Source organism: Myxine glutinosa, chromosome 7 (genome assembly GCF_964187855.1).
Source record: "Myxine glutinosa chromosome 7, kmMyxGlut1.1, whole genome shotgun sequence".
Classification (NCBI taxonomy): domain Eukaryota; kingdom Metazoa; phylum Chordata; class Myxini; order Myxiniformes; family Myxinidae; genus Myxine; species Myxine glutinosa.
The window spans coordinates 133,680,462-133,693,494 of NC_136267.1; the positions used below are offsets into that span (position 1 = coordinate 133,680,462).

At 44.0% G+C, this 13,033-nt stretch overlaps 1 protein-coding gene and 1 non-coding gene across 2 annotated transcripts; both read right to left on the reverse strand.

The window, feature by feature from the left end:
• Window positions 1-1,095: 1,095 nt before the first annotated feature.
• LOC144892835 (uncharacterized) lies at window positions 1,096-3,570 on the reverse strand. Its single transcript, XM_078781162.1, has 3 exons — window positions 2,948-3,570; window positions 2,570-2,794; window positions 1,096-1,695 (listed from the first exon to the last, which is right to left on the reverse strand). The coding sequence occupies exons 1-3, from the start codon at window positions 3,509-3,511 to the stop codon at window positions 1,672-1,674; spliced, it is 813 nt and encodes a 270-aa protein (XP_078637288.1). The 5' UTR covers window positions 3,512-3,570; the 3' UTR covers window positions 1,096-1,671.
• Window positions 3,571-10,407: 6,837 nt separating this feature from the next.
• TRNAH-GUG (transfer RNA histidin (anticodon GUG)) lies at window positions 10,408-10,479 on the reverse strand. The gene has a single exon. It is a non-coding gene; the product is annotated as a tRNA-His (tRNA).
• Window positions 10,480-13,033: the final 2,554 nt, after the last annotated feature.

Consider the following 13,033-nt stretch of genomic DNA (forward strand, 5'->3'; position numbering starts at 1 on the left):
AGGGGGTGAAAACATAATCTCCATCCAACTTTGGGTGGTGGAGGGAACTTCAGCATTACGTTGTCGAGGAACCTTCACTCTCTCATTTCTCTTTTCTCCCGCCTGTGGAACAAACTCCCACACTCTCTTCAATCCCTCTCCTCCCACCAGGTCTTCAAAACAGCTGTTCACCACCATCTCTTATGCCTCCCCTCATCAGGGATCCCCCATCCAAATCTTAATCTTTTATACCCCCGTTAATACACCCCAAATCCACGTTTTTCAAATTCCGTTTTTTCCCTGAAAGTCCTTGTAGTGTCCATTTGTTTTATACCGTATACCCTACCCCAGCCCTCTCTCTTCCACAGATCTCCTGATGTCCCTGTTCTCGACTGTTGTTGTGCTTTCCTCTCTCTCTCCCCCTCTTGTCTTCCGCTCCCTTTATTATATGTTTCATGTGTGTTTCTGTTTATGTCTTTATGTGTTTTTATGTGTTAGCTCTTACACGAGCCTCGACTTTGTATACCAAAAAAAAAATCCTATGAGAATGGTTAATCCCCATGGAGGCTAGTTCAGCTGGGGTCTGCTTAACTTTTCATTTTGTTTCGTTTCATCATTTTATAGTTTGAAATGTAGTTTTCACAAATACTTAACAATCAATTAAATACATAAGAACCAAATAAATATAAAACAAACATGTAGATATACTGTATAAGAAACAGTATAATGGATTTTCCACCAAAGCAGAATGACAAAACAGCGGGCGAAGCCTCACCAACAGAATTGTCAATCATCACACACATAGCTTTTTTTCTTTATAGTAAGGGCATTTTATGAGATATTTCACAAATCTGTTAACTAAATTGTTACCAAAAAATTTCTTCACCAATATGTTTGTAAAGGTGTGTAATAACATGTGTTAAAATGTTGAAGTTCAACTCCCATGGGAAACCCAGAAAAAAAGCTGTTGAATTCGGGTACCGAAAAATTATTTTCGAGAATTTTTATTTTTTTAAATCGGCCCTTAAGTAACTTATGAGGGGTCAAATAAGGGTTTTTCATGATTCTGAGTTGATTGTTAAATTTATATTTTAACTTTTACATTTACACACAAAGTAGCTTTTATTTCACATACATATATAATACTCAAGAGTTATTTCTCATTCACAATGTCAGAAGTTTCAACAGTCATTGTCTATGTCTTCTTCAGACTCAACAACATCATGACTGCAGTTTCTGCATGTAATGCCATTACAGACTCCACAGGCCGAGATGCACGTGACCCCATTCTTCTTGCAGCTGCATCGCCGGTTGCTGCAATCTCCATGACAATTACAGCTCGTGAACTGCAATAGCTCCTCAGGAGCCGTGGGGTCCAGTGTTGGAACTGGCTCATACCCATGCACACCTATTGTCCATCCATAGTCACTGGGGTTCAGAGACATGCTCTGTAGAAGGATCCAGTCCCGGGTCTGCAGGTAGGCACGGAGTGAATGTTGTGCAGCTGCACCCTCTGTTGGAGGTAGAGTCTCTGGTTTGATCACTCCTGCCGCTGCCTTCCTTGAGAACATGTTGTACCGAATTTCACCCAATGTAGTATCTCGTCCATGGTAAATGTACTTGAAAATCGCAGTACCAGCCTGAATCACTGTTTCCTTGGTGGCTTCTGTGTCAAGGAAGATGTCGATGTACTCAGCCGCGTCCCCTTCGCAAAACCTAAAAAAAAGCACCAGGTCTATGTCAAGTAAAGTATAATGTAAAACAGAAATAAAATTATTATTATTTTTAACATTTATACTACTAGGGCATGCCCGTACTATATATATATCTAAAATTATATCCCCCCCCTCTATTTACATGAAATGGTTTGGTCCATTCGCAAAGCCAAAGCGAACGGCTTGCGAGTACGGTGACAATCCCCCCCCTCTATTTACATGAAATGGTTTGGTCCAAAGCGAACGGCTTGCGAGTACGGTGACAATCCCCCCCCCCCCCTCTATTTACATGAAATGGTTTGGTCCAAAGCGAACGGCTTGCGAGTACGGTGACAATCCCCCCCCTCTATTTACATGAAATGGTTTGGTCCAAAGCGAACGGCTTGCGGAGTTTGGTAAAGAAATCGCCATAGCGTGCACAAACGCGCAGGAAAGCGAAAGAATCGCAAATTAGTTTTAATTAGTTTTAAAACATAGTTTAACGCCAACATAGTTTGCCAACGTGAAATAAATGAATACACTCTCAAATGTGCCGTCCGAGGCAGAGTCTGTTCGGCACGTTCGGCACACGTGATAGCTCGCTGCTCTCTGATTGGTTGAATCGTTTTTTGGACATAGCTCGGTAACTACTTCTCCGATTAATATGAAACCTTGAAAAGGCACATCCTCAGGTCCCCAGCAATATACCTGGCAAGTTTAAAGTATATCGGACCCGTGGTTGTCGAGAAACAGCGGTCACAGACACACAGACATACACACAGACATACACACAGAGATTACTGGAATTATAGATAGATGATGACAATGATTATAATTATTATTATTAGTAGTATTAGTATTATTTGCCGACGTAATAGTAGTATTATCATTATTACCTGGCAAATAGAGTTGTTTTTCCCATGACCAACGATTGCAGAAACCGTATCACACCCCGTGAAGGCGTGACAGAAGAGCAGGTAGCTCTTCTGTGTTTCGGAGAGAGATTCTTTGATCTTTCGGACGTCATAAGAGCCGTTTGATGTGGTTAAGAAGAGTGGATGGTGGCTGTCTGAGCTATGGTGCACCAGCATTACCAGCACGTCTGCATCTTCTGCCCGCACCTGAAAATATAACAACATGTACAAAGCATAATGAACCGTTCAAGAACAGATTTAACTTTTCAACAGTGTGAATTCTCTTCTTTTTAAATTACCCCATCTCCCCCCGGGCTCCATCCAATAGTTATACTAACTGAAGACACAAATGGTACTGACCTCAACAGAGCCATCTGAAGCAGCAGCCAATGCCTCTCTCACAATTGAAGTGTCAGCATCATTGTCACACTGCTCCACAGTGATGTGATGTTTTCGGAAGGTTGAAGAGAGAAGGTGGATGAGCTCACTCTTGTTTTGAGTGTTGTCCAGAAACTTTGCTCTTGGGGTCCAGTTGGACATATCCGGTCGAATCTGGAGATTACAGCAGGAATTCTTGGTACACCGGATGTGGTCGTGATCTTTTGGTGATCTGCTGTTGCCATCAAAGACCACAATGATCTTCTGGGAGCAGTGGCCCAGATACTGCACGTAGCTCAGGTAACTGTTGGCGATCTCCTGCCAGGTCTGACGTTGTTCCCACTTCACCATGTAGACAAGCCATCCGCCATCAATTACGAGGGTGCAGCAGGGTTGGTTAGTCAAGTCAAGTGGATCAGTTAACGCCTTCAGGCTTGTATTTGAAAAGTCTGCCTTGTTTGCCTTGTTCATCTTCTGATCTTTGTTGCTGAACAGGGACAATGGGAAGGGAGTCAGCTCATACTGTAAGCTTGTCTCAACTGTCATATCCCGCTGGGCGAAAATGATCAGTCGGTTGAACAACTTTAGTGAGTCAAGGTGAATCTTTTTCTCGTTGACCAAGGGAAATTTTCTTAGTGATGACAGGGCTTTTATCTTTGACTTGACATCCATGGTCGACGTCACTGACTGTCCATCCAGCTTGATCTGCATCTCCATCCCAACTTCAGCTGCTCTCTCAGCATTGACTGCGTCATCTCCAGTGCTTGTGAATCCTGTTGAGAAAGATACGAGCAACTCCTTGTCTCTATCGTTGTCGAATGGCTTGATCTCCTCAAACCATTTTAGGACAAGTTCAACTGCCTCTGCATCTCGCTTCATCTGTGTCTTGGCAAGGTCTCTGTGGACTGGAACATGTTTACTGACGTCCTCCTCCATCCGCCGGTTGACATCAGACAGGTGACTGAGGATGAGCACCCAGCATTTGTGGCCAGAAAAACTGTTTCTCATTCTTCCTCTGCTCAGTCCACCTTGTGACTTGGCTGCCTTCATTAATGTCTGCTCAATGCAAATGTCACACCATGTGCCGGACCACTCATGACTTGAGTAACGGACAACGTGGTTCCCGTGGGCAGTGAGACGTTCTAAGGTGTCTTTGTAAGCAGGCAAAGTTTCTAGTTCCTTCATGAGTTGACAGTACAGCCGTGCGCCCTTGGCATACTGATGATGGCCTGCAGCAGCAAAGATGTGAAGCATCTTGGTAACAATGCAGGACAGATGCCCATTGTGGTCTGCAAGTCGCTCGGTTCTGATAAAGACCTTGATCACATCTACCATGTGGTGGTACTCCACCCAGAGTGCAGGTGTTCTTCTTCCTTTTGCGAGTCGTTCGAAGGTTTCTTCAAACCTTTGCTCAAAAACTGGCACTACTGGGTCTGAGTGTCTGGCTCCCATCTTCCCATCAGCCACCTTCTCCATGAAGGTCTTCATGTCACCACACTCCTCCTCAGTGAAGGCAAATTTCATGATGTGTTGATAGATGGCTGCATCGATGAGGAGGTGAACACGGATTGCCTTGTCAAAACCCCAGTTGCCCCAGTCATCCCCGCGACTCCGTGCTGTCTTCAGCAAGCTTGCCTTCAGTGTATCTGCAGTCAAATTATCTGGCACTCTGTATTTCTTTCTAGCTTGTGCTGGATTATTTTTGTAGAGCTGGGCTGGTTGGTTGCAAAGAATGCATACATCCTTATACAGGAGGTCAACTGACTGTGATCTTCTAGAACTGCAGCCAGTTGATGAAGTAGTGCGGCTTGATGAAGTAGTGAACCACAAGTAGTGCGTCTTCTCTTCAACTTTGATGACTCTTTCTCTGCCTTTGATGCTTGAGCTGACTTCTTGGTGGTTGCAACAAAGTTGTTGTACAGATCATTTTTACACTTCTGGTGGTACCTCAGTTTTCCTTCCTTTTGAGCCTCCTTCATACGTTCCACAACAGTAACATTTTCGACAGTTTCTGCTTGTTTCAATAAAGTTGAGTATCCCTTTGGAGTTGCCTGTATGAGCCTTTCAGCTGGTGTATCCGAGCGTGCACAGATGAAGCAATTGAGCACAGGTGGAGTAACGTCTTCATCCATATTGCTAGACTCCATGTCCTGCAAAGTAGAAAATGAGATATATTTAGAAATTATTTTTCCACAAAGGAGTGTCTGTGGTGAAATATAAATGTTAACAATCAACTCAGAATCATGAAAAACCCTTATTTGACCCCTCATAAGTTACTTAAGGGCCGATTTAAAAAAATAAAAATTCTCGAAAATAATTTTTCGGTACCCGAATTCAACAGCTTTTTTTCTGGGTTTCCCACGGGAGTTGACCTTCCACATTTTAACACATGTTATTACACACCTTTACAAACATATTGGTGAAGAAATTTTTTGGTAACAATTTAGTTAACACATTTTCATATGTTTCCCTTACTATTATGTTCCTCACAATTCTAACACACACACACACACACACACACACACACACACACACACACACACACACACACACACACACACACACACACACACACACACACCAGGACCTCAAATATGACGTCAAGAGATCTTGGAAGCTGAAGAGCATCAAAATTGTGCCAGTGATAATGGGAGCAACGGGAATGATGAAGAAGAACCTCACTGAGATTTTGAAAACCATCCCCGGGAATATTACGACAAATGAACTACAACTGGAGGCAATCCGGGGTTCGGTGACGATCCTGAAAAGAGCCCTCGGAATAAAACTCTGAAAAAGTTGAACAGCTTGGTCCATGAACCGTTATCCCTTAACGAAGCGGAGGTGGATACTTTGGGTACTGGGAGGACTCAGTTCCACCTCCTGAAACCCGCAAATGGAGATAACAACCAACGAGACACACACAGTCACACACACACACACACACACACACACACACACACACACACACACACACACACACACACACACACACACACACACACACACACACACATACGAAAATCAACAGAATAGAGGACAGGAGAAAGATGACGATGACGAAGAACAAAAAACAAAACAACCTGGAAGAAGAGCTGGCAAACATAAGGACAAACAAAAAAATATTCATGTTTAGCGTCCCCACCCGCTTCCTTTTTAGAGGCCGCCTCCTTTTTTTTTTTTTTTTTTTCTTTTTAAACATCGTTCGACTGATAGCGAGCAATCAATTTTCTCACTCTCTGGATTTGATAGCCTCCATCATAATTGTTTCATGGCCGCTCACACAAAATAATCCCGTCTGTGATACACGTACATACAGGTCCGGCAGTAATATGCGGCTGGTTGTTGTAGACTAGCAAAACGTGTGAGCGTGCTTAGTGTAGCAGCATAGCAAACCTGTTGTGCATTTTGTGATACAACTTACAAGCACCAAATTTGGTACACTAGTAGACTATCATATTATGAAAAGATCTGGATATTGGGCCATCTCAGATTCAGAGATTTGATTTTTGCAAGATTTCGATTCGATTGGGATCGAAGAGAACACCTTCTTCGTCTTCTGTACAGTGAAGTTGCCAGCCCTGAATTCTCTGGCTACATCTGGGTGCTTCATTGGGAGTGCAACCATGTCCCTCAGGTGAACAGGGACCCACCTGGCATAGTGTGTGTGGTCTAAGGCATGGAACCATGGGACCAGTTCCGTCAGGGCATCAAGGTACGTCGTGAATGAAGCCTGCCGCAGAGAACGCACGTAGACCAGTACCAACATCTCTAGTTCCAGCACAGTTGCCCAGTACTGAAAGTTGGGAATGTCTTCTCCTCTCTGGTGACACCAGTCTTCGAACTCAGGCAGGTCTTCTGCATCATCAGCATATGTCATACAGTGGCGTTCATACGCACGGTGTTGCAGGATGTGCAGTGCCGCTGCAGTGATTTGATGAGCTCTTCTTGTGCGGGGTGACGTGGGCAGCTCGCAGGAAGGAGTCGGCCGTCCCTGGCGTTGCAATCTCAGCTTGCAAATCTGCAAATCTTGCAAAAATCAAATCTCTGAATCTGAGATGGCCCAATATCCAGATCTTTTCATAATATGATAGTCTACTAGTGTGCCAAATTTGGTGCTTGTATCACAAAATGCACAATTCTTTTGCATATTTGGGCTAAGCCGCCCCACTAGCTATACTATAGCATGTTAGCGCTAGCGCTAGCGTGCTAGCGTGCTGTAGTTTCTACATGCTCTGATTTCGAGACAGACTTTCTCGATAAATTTGATCCACTTTTGCTATCCACTCCATTATTTTACTTGTGTTCATCATGGTTTTCCTTTGTGTTTCGATCCGAACGGCAAGCAAAGTCGTTAAGACCCAAACATTCTACATGTATTTCAAATCTAAAGAAACAAAAAAGCAGGCGACCATCTTGGGAAAAATGAGCCTGGCGGCCATTTTGAAAAAAGAAAAAGAAAAAAAAAAGGTGGCTCCTCCTCCTTTTTTTCAAAAAGGCAGGACGCTAAACATGTTTTTGGTTTTTTTGGCCTAATCGGAGGTATGTGAATGATACCATTTGGGGAAAGGCCAAAACTACAGTATATATAGAATACAAAACAACAAACAAAGAAAATGTTAATAGAGAGAACCACCCAAGCGATCAGAAAAATGATACTGTAGCGGTTGCCGCTGAGCATACACAATCGCCTTACACCTGCCGAAGACGCAACCAGGGAGCGATCACTGTACCGGGCTCGCCCAGGCCGCCCGGACATGCCCAGATGCGCCTTTCCCGGGCATGCCCGGACTCGCCTTTCCCGGGCTCGCCCAGGCACGCCTGGTCTCGCCTTTCCCGGGCATGCCCAGACTCGCCTTTCCCGGGCTCGCCCAGGCCGCCCGGGCACGCCCGGTCTCACCTTTCCCGGGCATGCCCAGACTCGCCTTTCCCGGGCTCGCCCAGGCCGCCCGGGGACGCCCAGTCTCGCCTTTCCCGGGCATGCCCAGACTCGCCTTTCCCGGGCTCGCCCAGGCCGCCTGGGCACGCCCAGTCTCGCCTTTCCCGGGCAAACGCTCCGGCATGACGTGTTTGATTGCATATATATATTGCTGCCCGATAAACGGGCTTTTCAGAGTTCCCGAGTTTTGGTTTTGCTCAATAAAGAAACTCGGACGAATTCCCGTCTTTAGTCGCGTCAATCCTTTCGACTCGCGTAGGAGCACAGCTCCTTCAATACCAACATCATCCCCTTGGAAGAAATCAATACTCTATGTTTCGCAGCAGTTCTGTTCATTCAAGAAAAAGTAAAAAGAAAACAACAAAGAAGCAAAAACTTGAAAGACAGAGAGAACAATTGAGAAAAGAGACAGGACAAATACAACAATTCCAAAAAGGAAATCAGAGTCCAAAAATAAAGAAGAATATTCAACGAGATCGATATGCCTCCACGCACATTGAGTCTTTGCTTACTCTAGTTTTGACCTAAAACCTCAAGGCAATTTGACCTCAACATCTAATCTGCACATATGTATCATTGTACATGAACCTAAATTGAGTTCGAATCTCATAGCCAATGGTATTACATTAACAGAAGTTTCAATGTGACCTCTGATCCTTGACCTTTTAGTACCGTAACAAATAATCGATCATGGATGGACGGAGTGATGGAGGTTTTTACATACTTGTACCAAGCTTGATTAAAATCCCTTAAGCTGTTCTCAAAGATCACATTTTCACCTGACATGACTTCTGACCTTTGACCTCCGGAACCCAAAATCTAATCAGTTCATCTTTGCATCATAATATATAATTATACCAAGTTTGGTCACAATCCCATCACTGATTCACAAATTAGCTCAGTAACATAATTTTTACCAAATGGGACCTTTGACCTTTGACCTAACAACATTTGACCTCTTGACCCCATAGTCTAATATGTTCATCTTGCATCATTATACATACTTGCTCCAGGTTTGACTTAGATCCCTTTTGCCAGTCTTAAGTTATCGCAGTAACGAAAACTTATCATGGACGGATGGACGAATGGACAATTCAAAAACATAATGGCTCCGGTGACTTCGCCAGCGGAGGGATAAAAAAAAAATTCAGAATAAAGTACAATGATGTCTCCCAAAGTCTTTGTCCTTTACATAACACATGTGCAAACTCTTCCCTAAACTTATCACTGTAAAAATGTAAGCATAATCACCAGAAGATAAATAAATAAATGAAAAATCACTCATAGAGCGACACTTGGCAAAAGAGAACAAAGCTGAATGGCACTCCGTAGAGCATCCGTTTGACCTCAAAATAATTGATGGTTGAATTCAGTTACCGGATATGCAAATCGTTTTCAAATTTTAAGTTAATCGAATGAAAATTGAGGATTTTAGAAATTTGAAGAAAGTTGTTGACCTTAGGCCTGTGTTGACCTTTTGGCCTCTGTTGATCTCGAAAATAGTTTGTGGTTGAATTCAGTTCACTTATATGAAATTCCCATTCAGATTTCCAGTCAATCGGATGAAAATTGAGGATTTTTGAAATATGAAAAAGGTGGCTGACCTTTGGCCTATGTTGACCTTGTGACCGATGCTGATCTCAAAAATAGTTGGTGGTTGAATTTAGTTAGCCGATATGAAAATCCTATTCAAATTTCCAGTCAATCGGATGAAAATTGAGGATTTTAGAAATATGAAAAAAGTGGTTGACCTTTTGGGTTATGTGCACCTTTTGACCTATTGACCTCAAATACATATAGGATTTTGTCGGACCACGAGCTCTACCATTTGGTGAAGTTTCGTGAAGATCGGTTTAAAATTGTGACCTGTAGGCAAGTATAAGTGGACAGACACACAAACACACACACACAAACCTGCGGATTGATCAACAAACTTGTCAAATTTTTTTTTTTTGTTAACCAAGTAACAAACACGAAGAAGCAGAAGGAAAGCTCATTTAGTGATTGACAAATGAAAGATCTCTTGCTAATTCATTTTATGAATTTTCATTTATTTCCTTTTCTTCGTTGTTGAAGGTAAATGGAAGAGTTTGCATACACATCCCTTTTGTGATTTCTATATTGCGAAGGCCTCACGCACGTTTCTTTGACGTTCGGCTCTTTGAGACGTTTCTTTATCACAGCTTTAAATGACGTTTACAAATCGCCTTCAAAAATGTAAGCATTTCTCTTGTCGTTGTAGAGTACAGGTCAGGACATCATATTTCAGTTTCTCACAGCAATCCAGGCGATGGACATGAGCCATGAATCCTTTGTGGTGTGTGACGTAAACTCGAGCCCACGCAACCCATCTCGCGGGCACTGCGCATGCGCACAATGTCACGCTCGTTGTAAAATGAAGCCGTGCTTTCGTGCCAGAGAAAAAAGACAAAATAAAACGGTTTCGTTAATACATGAGGGTTATCGTGGTAAAATATAACCCACTGCCATGTCATTGTAACCGCGATGCCATGACTCGGATTCGAACCGAGGTTGCTGCGGCCACAACGCAGAGTACTAACCACTATACGATCACGGCGAGCTACGTGGGTACAAAGAAGCTCCATCTTGTTCCTAATACATAGTGAGATGTGAGATGAAGACTGGTCGGAAATCTGATAAATGTGCTTCTATAAAATCCGAGAAGCATTTTTGGGAAAAAGTTGACAGACCACTTTTTTAATCATAATTTGGGTGTGCTGAGTCCATTTTTGCTATCTGTCACCCTCTCAAATGAAGGCAAAAGCTTCAAAAATGGCCGAAAACAAAATGGCTGCCAAAGATTCAATTTTACTGTATTTTTAAAATACCTCTCCAAATTAAATACAAAGTTGCGTACTCTCCTCATTTCAAAAGCATCATTATGTACAAAATTATTCTCAAATATGCAAAATACTGTTATTAATTTCTTAACATAGGTTGATGGTGTCCATATTGAATTTCAAGATGGCTGTCATTGTGTCATGTATGAAGTGCAAATATTCACCGTTGTATCCCTCCACCGTGACCGCACTGTATCCCTACACCGTGACCGCATTCTATCCCTACGCCCGAGCTCGGATGGCGCTGAGGTGAATTGGGCCTGTATCGGCAGAGTGAATAAACGCGTACGACAATTGATCGCAGTTTGTCGAGATACTTTACATGGCGACGAGGATAAACATCTAGACCATGACTTCTTTCGGCCATATCGATGAATTCGACCCTTATGAGGGGAATTTTGACACGTATTCTGAGCGGTTGTCTTTTTACTTCGAGGCGAACGGCATCGCGACCGAAGCCCGGATGAAGGCCGTCTTCCTGTCCGTTTGCGGAGGTGAGACATTCACACTTGTTAAAAACCTGATTCGGCCTCGGACAATCCAGGAGCTCACGTATGCAGAGCTCAAGGCCGCTTTGAAGGAACATTGCAATCCATCTCCTTCAGTCATCCTGTGTCGGTTTAAGTTTTACATGTGCAGACAGCAGCAAGGTCAGTCGATCGCAGACTTCATTGCACACCTCAAAAAACCGACACATCTGTGTGAGTTTGGGGACACGATTGATGACATGCTCCGTGATTTGCTGGTGGTTGGCATGTCCGATGACCGCACTCGTAGACGCCTGCTTGCGGAGAGAAGACTGACATTCCAAAATGCCAGAGACACCGCCATTTCCATGGAAAGTGCTGAATGCAACGCTACAAGCATCGGTGCCACTCGCTCGTCTGGTACCAGCCCTGCTGTGAATCGGTTGGATAATGTTCAGCCAAAACGTTGGAACAAGGCTCCTCGTCAGAAGCCAGTGCAGTCTCAAACCCACAACAAATGTTTTCGGTGCAACGGAAAGCACCATCCGGAGACGTGTCAGTTCAAAGATGCCACCTGCCATTTCTGTTCGAAAACTGGCCATATTGCTCCAGCCTGCATCACTCGCAAATCGGGAAAAGGAAAAGCTGCTGACAAGATTCATCAGTTTATCGGTTCGGAGGAACCTGAGCTTGACCAGGTGAGCTCTGTTTCGAACAACCCAGAATCGTATGACCTGCTTCATATTGATTCTCACCATAGGCGGGACCCTCTTCTCGTCAATGTTGTCGTCAACAATCGACCATTGCAAATGGAAGTCGACACTGGTGTGGCCGTCTCGCTCATCAGCCATGCTGTTTTCACAAATCTGTGGAGTGATGCTGACCGACCCCATCTGCAACCTACTACCTATGGACTCTCCACCTATACAGGTGAGAAGATTGTTCCCTGCGGTACATGTGACGTCATGGTGGGCTACGATAACCGTGAGTTTCACCTACCCCTGATCGTCATTCCTGGAAAGGGCCCTTCCTTACTCGGCAGGAACTGGTTGAGCATAATTTGACTGAAGTGGAAAAGCATTCATCAACTCCGGGCAGCCAATGTTTCTCCTACTGCAGCATACACACTCAAAAATGTGCTGGATACGTACCCGGATGTCTTCAAGGATGAGCTTGGAACCTTGAAAGGACATACGGCTAAACTCAGGGTTGACCGGGATGCCAATCCTATATTTTGCAGAGCTCGCCCAGTCCCTTTCGCCCTGCATGAGCGGATTGACAAGGAACTGGATCATCTTGAAAATCTGGGCATCATCGAGGAAATCCAGTATGCCGAATGGGCGGCGCCCATCGTTCCGGTCATAAAATCGGACCAGTCCATCCACATATGTGGAGATTATAAAATGACCGTGAACAAGTGTTCTTCCTTGGATAAATATCCAATCCCGAGGATCAAAGACCTCTATGCTCGTCTCACGGGAGGCAAGACTTTTACGAAACTCGATCTCAAATCCGCCTATCTACAGCTCCGCTTGGACGAGAATTCGAAACAGTATCTTACCATCAACACGCATCGTGGGTTGTACAGGTACCACCGACTTAGTTTTGGAGTGAAATCTGCACCTGGAATTTATCAGCGTGTCATGGACAGTTTGTTTGCCGCCGAACGCAATGTTGTTTGTTACCAGGATGATATTCTGGTTACTGGTCGTACGGACGCGGAACATCTACAAAACCTGGAGAGAGTTCTGAAGAAGATTTCGGACTCCGGCCTATGTTTGCGTCGAGACAAGTGCAAGTTTAT